The sequence below is a fragment of the Pistacia vera genome, unplaced genomic scaffold, assembly GCF_008641045.1.
Source record: "Pistacia vera cultivar Batoury unplaced genomic scaffold, PisVer_v2 Contig136, whole genome shotgun sequence".
NCBI classification, from domain to species: domain Eukaryota; kingdom Viridiplantae; phylum Streptophyta; class Magnoliopsida; order Sapindales; family Anacardiaceae; genus Pistacia; species Pistacia vera.
In genome coordinates, this window is record NW_022195423.1 from 514,991 (window position 1) to 522,954 (window position 7,964).

General features: G+C 34.4%; 1 protein-coding gene across 1 annotated transcript; it reads right to left on the reverse strand.

Moving 5' to 3' along the window:
- Window positions 1-3,556: 3,556 nt before the first annotated feature.
- On the reverse strand, window positions 3,557-7,698 carry LOC116122668 (glucan endo-1,3-beta-glucosidase 6-like). The gene is made up of 2 exons (XM_031408499.1): window positions 6,773-7,698; window positions 3,557-4,923 (listed from the first exon to the last, which is right to left on the reverse strand). Exons 1-2 carry the CDS (start codon window positions 7,114-7,116, stop codon window positions 3,822-3,824), a joined length of 1,446 nt encoding a protein of 481 aa, XP_031264359.1. The 5' UTR covers window positions 7,117-7,698; the 3' UTR covers window positions 3,557-3,821.
- Window positions 7,699-7,964: the final 266 nt, after the last annotated feature.

A 7,964-nucleotide genomic window follows, 5' to 3' on the forward strand; every position in this document is an offset into this window, starting at 1 on the left:
AAACCCCTTAAGTTTATTAATTTCATTAAATACCCTCAAAAAAAGTTTAAAAAGTAACAAAAACACCCCCTAAACCCATACTTGCCAGATTCCAGCAACCACCATCGGTGGTAGCCGAAATCTATTACAACGGCCTACACCACGACCAAAAAAGGCTGGTAATTCACCGATCTGGCCAAATCTGGCTGTCACGGTCAACAATGGCCAAATCTTGGTCATCGTTGACCGACAACGACGACCATATCTTTGGTCGTCGCTGATGACCATGTATGGACTTTTGTGGCCGTCGACGGCCACGTCTAGCCTTTTTCGGCCAGATCCGTGGTGGATCTGGACGGAAAAGGCCATATCCGACCGATCTGTGTTATAACGCAATTTTTCAGCCAGATTCCAGCGGTGGTAGCCGGAATCTGGCACTGTGGGTGATGGGGGTGTTTTTGTTATTTTACAAAAATTTTATATATTGGGGTGTTTAGTTAAATTAGTAAACCTATGGGGTTTTTTAGAAATTTTTAAATTTTACCTCGTAATACTCCCTTATTCAACTACCCAATATTAATCCCAAAATTTTATCCAAAATAATAAACCAAACGCACCCTTAGATGTTTAAATTGAAAGTTAAAAAGAAAAAGAAAAAATCTTACAAATAATTAACTCAAGTCCATAATGCATAAGAAGTATAATAAACAATTCTTTTACAAAATAAAATAACTTAAAACTTTGTCCAGTATTTTTTAACATGAAATTTCTACTTTTTCAGACTAGTCTTTCATAAAAAATATAGCTTGAATTAAAAAAATAAATAAATTGAAAAGCAATTGAGAACTTTCAAATTTGTATTACTGGTAACATGTATATCTCAATGCAAATCTTCATCTTCCATTAAATTGTCTTTAGTTTTAAATATGATTTGAATAGCCCGTATGAATTAAGGTTTATGAGTTAAAAGTTTTTGTAAAGAATAAGCTATTAAAGGTAATTCAAATAATTTGATATAGGGCCAAGTTTGTCATTATAAAAAAGTGAGGTTTTTTTTTAGGTCTATTAATGGAGGACCAGTACAAACACACTTTATATTTAGATGTAATGGTGTTATTTAAGCCTACTAAATTTCCTTGTAAACCTGAATAATAAATAAAAACATATTTAAATTTTTATTTGTAAATATATTATATTTCTTCCCAAAATTACCCCAACTAATATTTCTTTTTAAAATCTCTTTGTTAACCCATCATCTTTTTTATCTATCAGGTTAAATTTCAATCACCTTTGTTTTCTATTAGGTTAAATTTCAGTCATTTTTATTCTCTTGGTAAGTTGATCACAGTTCAGTGTGGCATTCTTTGAACATGGGTGCCTGCCATTTTTTGGTTTGAGCAAATTAACCTTAATGCATTCCTTCAAGATCTGTGTATTTCCTCTTCAAATCAACACAACTTCCACGAGAAATTGAGAATCAACAAAGTACAATAGATAAGTATTAAAGATAATTATTTTTCATCTTTTTTCTTCTCTAGTTTTCAATCAAGAAAACAAAATAAAATTTGAAAAACAATAATTGTCAATACATAATGAAACTCAAATGTTTGCCTAACTCTCATCCCCCTCCCCCGCGCGCCAATTTATACACCTTTGAGATCAATATAATGAGTGTTTTTGTAAGTTGCCTTGACACTTGGAGAGCTTTCATTCGTCCTTATCTTAAAATGAGATAAGGTTGGTATAAAATATTTCTGAGGCAGTATGGGTTTGACAGTTAGTACACTTTATCTTTTAGGCATTTGTTGAGCTGACATTAACCTGATTTTTTACGCATAACACACAGTTTAGAATATAATAGAGAAAGTAGAATTTTAAGAAGGATAGAAATTTTTAATTTTTGGGTATACTAAAAGATTAAATGACCATTTTTTTAATTAAAATTATATTATTTATGGGTTAAAAAATATTGAATAAGACTTAAATAATACCACTCTATATATATATATAACTTGTATTCATACATGAACGCCCTTATAATCCAATAACTTTCAGTGGGGTTTACAAGAGATTAACAAATAACTAGTTAAACATAAAAGAGATTTTTGTCTTATGTAAAGCATAAAAATAAAAATAAAAAGAATAGTCCTAAAAAAATTGGCAAATAGGGTTAATGAACTGTTAAAATTTACTTTATTATGAGTTAGTGAATACTACCAAACTACTGTCCCACTGTTTATTTTAACACCTAAAACTTAATGGTATGAAAATTTTGTTATTTTCAAATATGAGGGGGATGTTTGTTATTTTATCATACCACATTAGAGACTAATGCCATTTACCCTTGGCAAATATTATGAATTAATAGGGGTGGGCACCAATGTTTTAATAACCAACCCGGGAGAGAAACCCGACAAAATTGCCAGGTTTGGGGTGTTAAAAATTTTAAAATTTAGCAAATGCACTCCTAAAAATCACCGTTAAGTCCCTATAGATTTGAAATTTAACAAATACAACCCAAACACAAATCGACCGTCGAATGGTTGATGGTGGCGACACACCAAATTGCAATCTCAATCATCTCTTGAGCCCAAACCCTAGAAAATATACCCAAGATCTAGCTGAAATCGACTGATTTTGGCCAGATCTAACCAACACTGATGTTGACCGATTTCGGCCAAATCTCATCGAAGCAAATGTCGACAACCCTGCCCATCACCCCGAAAATACTCCTCTCTCCCTCTCGACCACAACCCACCCACCCACCTTACCCCTATTAGCCTCGCCAATCGTCGGCAAAAGCTGGCTATTGCCGCCGCTTTTTTTTTCGATTTCCGATCAATTCACTTACCGGAAATCAACTCCGTCGCCACCATGGTACTCACCGGTACTTTCTCTTCAAAAACCCCAACATCTAGACCTTCAATTGTTCGTTGATCATCATCTTAAATTATAGGGTTTTTGGTAAATAGGAAAATTGTTAACCCAGCTCGGTGAAAGTCTCGGGTCTCGATTTAACCAGTTGGGATGGGCAGGGTTTTAAAACACTAGTGGCCATTGGAGGATTATCCGACTATTAACTTCAGGACCCCAAAAGATTAATTAAAATGCGCATAAACTATCCCGAACACCTCGGGTTACCAAAATATATATATATTACGAATTAATAATGCCTAAAAAAGAAAAAGGTTGCTCATGCATCATTTTCAATGCTGTTCATTTCTTTTTTGGTGCATAGATGATGGTACAAGTTAATAGGTTTATTTTGTACTCTCTTTGATGGGAGAACTTGATTCCCTGCCTACTTTTGATGATATATATATATATAATTTAACAATTTCAAATACATTGATATTTTAAATATTTTGTTTACTAATAATTCTGATTCACAAATTAAAACAACCCAAAACTAAAAGCTGTTTGATATCATTCTTATGATCCTTCTTTAATTTCTTAAATACACAAATCATTTATTTTACCTATCTGAGATTGCACCATACAGCCAATTTTTTTCTGCCTCTCATTTATACAAATCAACAACAAAGATAAAAGCATACGAATTAACTTCAGCTGCAGCTGCCAGGAAACCATTTCAATCCTAACTGGTTAGGCCTCTATTAAAGTACTTCACAAATTACACATTTCCAAAAAAAAAAAAAAAAAAACACTACTTGAAAGCAATTTAATCTTCAAACAGCATAATTAGTTTCAGCATTTGCCTTGTCAACTGCAAATTAAAGACAATGCTTGAGCCACTTATAGATCACAATGCTTCTGCTACAAAGCAAATGCAAGTAGTAGTCACGGAAAAATGATACTTGATGAATCAGAAGCTTCAAAACTCACAGAATTGTTAGTGCCAAGAGAATAAAGCCCACAACCAAACCTATTGGCTCTCTCCTTCCTGCACCTCCATAATATGGCTGAATCATTATCTGAAATGTGCAACTTCCAACCGACGGATCTGTTTTAGTGACCATTGATAGGTTCGGGAATTTACAGGCAGCTTCAAGCTGATTATGTATCTGATAGTAACTATTAAAAGCGTATGAAATATTTCCCCGAGCATCCAGATTGCCACAAGATGTCCCATAACCAAGTTGAGTGCAGTCAGCAAGTCCACAGGCGTAGCTCACGCTTAGTGCCACTTGTGGATCATCGAGTCTGGCTGAAGGCTTCATCACACACCATTTTTTCTCTAAGTAGTGCACACTTCTTGCTGGAATTAAAACACCTGAATTTGTGGTGCCAAGGTTCAGCTGGTATTTAGCTCTCCCATCAAAAGTAAATATACCCCAGTGACGTTCGAAATTCCCTGGATCAACACTCTTGGCATCCTCATCAATCAAGCTAAACAAATAGGCATCAATTGGCCCAGGTCTCATTGGGGTTCCTTTCCCACCTGTAATATGGGACATAAAACCTTGGTTGAACCGTCGAGCATACTCCATATTAGCATTTTGATCTCCATCAGTTGGCCACCCAATCTCTCCAATTATGATAGGCAGGTTCCCATACCCATTCTTCTGTAGAGCATGCACAAGAGTGTCATGATTTGCATCAAACATATTGTAATAGTTTGTCCCACCATCATTTATAGGTTGTGCGTTGCCATCAAAGAAGGCATACTCAACTGGGAAGTTGGCATCAGTGTAAAGGCTTATGAATGGATAGATGTTGACAGTAAACGGCGCACCATTATCGCTCAAAAACTTGACAATGGCAAGCATGAGATCATGGATATCAGTTCGGAAGTCACCTTCAGATGGATAGCCAGATGGGGCCTCATAGACATCAGCATTAAGGGGGCAAGTGACCTTTACTTGATTGCTAAGCCCAGCCTTTATCAGGGCAGATTGAACATTCTGAAGAGCAGGGAAGGTCGTTTTGAGGAAGCTTCCATTGTATGTTTGCAAGAAAGGTTCATTCCCAACGGCAACATATCTGCACATTCATAAGGTGTGATAACCTCAGAGATTTTATCAAACTTACATATGTCCAAGCATAAGAAATATACATTATTTGAACATTAATATATGCCTACATCATGGCCTATAGAAAGTGAATAAGTAAAAGGCAGCCAGGATTGAAGCATGCAACAGAAAATTGCTGTCAAAGTCCAAGTAAAACCATCATTCATGCAAGGTGTTTTGTACACATTGCTACTGCAGGAACTCCTGAAACCTCAATGTAAACTCACAGAACTTCACTAGCTAGTATTTTATGAGCAAAAGAACAACCAATTTCAAGCAAATATTTAATTTGGGAAAGAATCCATGGGGGTTTTAGGAAGATTTTTAAGAGTCTATGAAAAACAAGCAGATCTTTCCTCTAAGGAGAAATTGATATTCAACCGGTATGGGAATGGTAGAAATAGAATACTAGCAAAAAAAAGCTGAATAGCATGTAAAAGTTACATAGTATAAGAAGTCAACAGTAGCAATAAACACAAGCCAAAATTCTCTTTCTTTTTAGTTTGGTATTAGTCATGTTAGCCGATTCTCTTGGCTATATACACAAGTTTCCTGTCAGGTCAATAAATAATTATATACACAAGCTTCTTGTCAGGTCAATAAATAATTACATTTTGTACGCTATGCAACTTTAACTTCAGACTAGGAAAACATCTTTATGACTGCTCAAACACCTAAAATGAAAGCAATAAAAATTATTTAAAATCAAATGATTCCAAGAAACAATTTCCCAGTTACAGAAGGCTAGCATAGACAAGGCACTAAAGCAAATTATAACCAATGAAACATAAATCAAAATCAAAGCTGGTTAGTTTTTCAAATTATATGTTTATGTCTTTACAGAACCACCATGGCTTGCATATGGGCAAGCTAATGTGGCTCGGAACCAAAAAGCCAAGTTTGTCTCTAATGATACATTGAAGAGTCTCAGTTGTTCTGGTTACAAGTGAGATTTACAGTAATGGTACTATCCGAACATTATTACTAATAAATTATTTTACGGATGCAGTAATAATAAATCTGCTAGTTCACTGTACTCTGGGGAAGAAAAGTGGTTATTCTATTTGGTGAGAGAATTTGGGAGATCTTTCTTAAGTGAGGGAAAGAAGTAAACAAGAGAGGTTCTCATATGTTGTACATTGATCTATAAGGAAGAAGTGGATGTAGCTTGGCTTGGGGCAAACCACGTAGATCATTGTGTCTTTATTATTTTTCTGATATTAATTCTGTTAGTGTGTGACTATTTGTTTGATATTGTGGCTGATATTTCTGTATTTGTTTCAGTGCAAAAATTTTAGCTCTGGGGCATCCAAATACCAAATAATATAACACAATACACAAAGCGATCCATATAAACATCTAGAGCAATCCATATATACATCCTTACAACTTTGTCAATAACTCCACATATAATAGGCAAATGTTGGGTAAAGCCATTTTTGTTGATTGGAAAATGTTGCTTAAGGCAATAAAGCATTTAATTGCACCAAGACTTATTAAAATTAAACTTGAATACATGATTTCTCTTACTCAGGTTGCAACACACACAACAGTCGGGATAAAACAAATATGAACACCCAGCTGACAAATCACCAAATATACACAAAGGTTTTCCGCAATATATACAAGACAATTTCAATGAGACTTAAGTGAAGTTAACCAAACCCGAAATGGAAAGATTTATAACATCTAGTACTTCAACTAAACAACTACAATCAACAGATTATATCTAGTTCACTTTTCCAATTAACCAGAAAAGTAAAGTTGATTCTTTTAGTTGAATTGAAATAAATAATAAATGCAGAGCAAGGGAAGCAGACCTGATATTAACATTATTAGAAGAGATATGTTTGGAGACATTGGTGGAAACCCATTTCTCAGCAGCCTTCATGCTGCCAGCCAGAGATGAAAGCATATCATTTGGGATACCAACCATGACCTCAATATTAGAGCCACCCAGAGCCCTTAATGTTCCATAATCAGCATCAAAAAGCTTCACTTTTTGAATCCCATTATCCCTCAATAGATTCACCACAGTCTCTGGGGGAAGAGGATGGCTTAGTTGTGTGCCCCAATTAGCACCAATACCACTCACCACACAAACCAATGAACACAATAAAACCAAACCAAAAGTTACAGAAACTGAAAAGCACCTCATCATCATCAACAAAACCGGGTCCAAGCTTATTCCCAAATGGGACTTTTGTAAGCAACCAAGACAGAAACCCCAGAAAACAAAGATACCCGAATCCAGTTATGAAGATAGGAGAGATAAAGATGGAAGTAAAGAAAGTTAAGAGAGCTGATCTAGAAAATATTAGTAGAACCAAAAAGGAATCAAACCCATGTTTGGACACTGGAGTAGCTAAAAAAATATTTATACTACAGAAAGAGGTGAAAAAGTAAATAGTTTAAGATTCTGCAGAAATGATTGAACAAGCTATAGCTAAGAGCTGAGGCTTACTAAAAGATGGTGAATCAAAAACCCAGAATAGATTCTTGAAAATAAAACTGGGAATATCTAAAGAAAGCACTTGAGAGTTGTTAAAAGTAAGTAGAGATGCATTCAAGTTCAAATCCAAATCAAAATGAATAATTTAATAATAATGAAAATGTAAAGGGGAAAAAGGAAGAAATAATGAGATAATGAAGAAGTTAAGGACGGTGAGATGGTGGAGTAAGCGGTGAGTTCAAGAATCTTATCAAAAAAGGACACACAGTTTACTAACTCACTCACACTTTAGTTGCTCAGAGAGACAGAAGTAAAAGCCATGTAAGGTAAAAGCCACTTAAAGATGACTAGATGAGTCATTACATTGTCTAAACTCATCAATTTTAATTTGTAAAAAAAATAATCAATGTATATTAATCAATTTGTATTAATTTAAGTGTTAATATTCAAAATTTAAAATTTTTTACAGGAAATTTCAAATTTTTCATATTAATACTTAGATTAGTACACATTAGTGTGCGTAATTTTATTCTTTTTTAAAATAATAATAATAATACTAC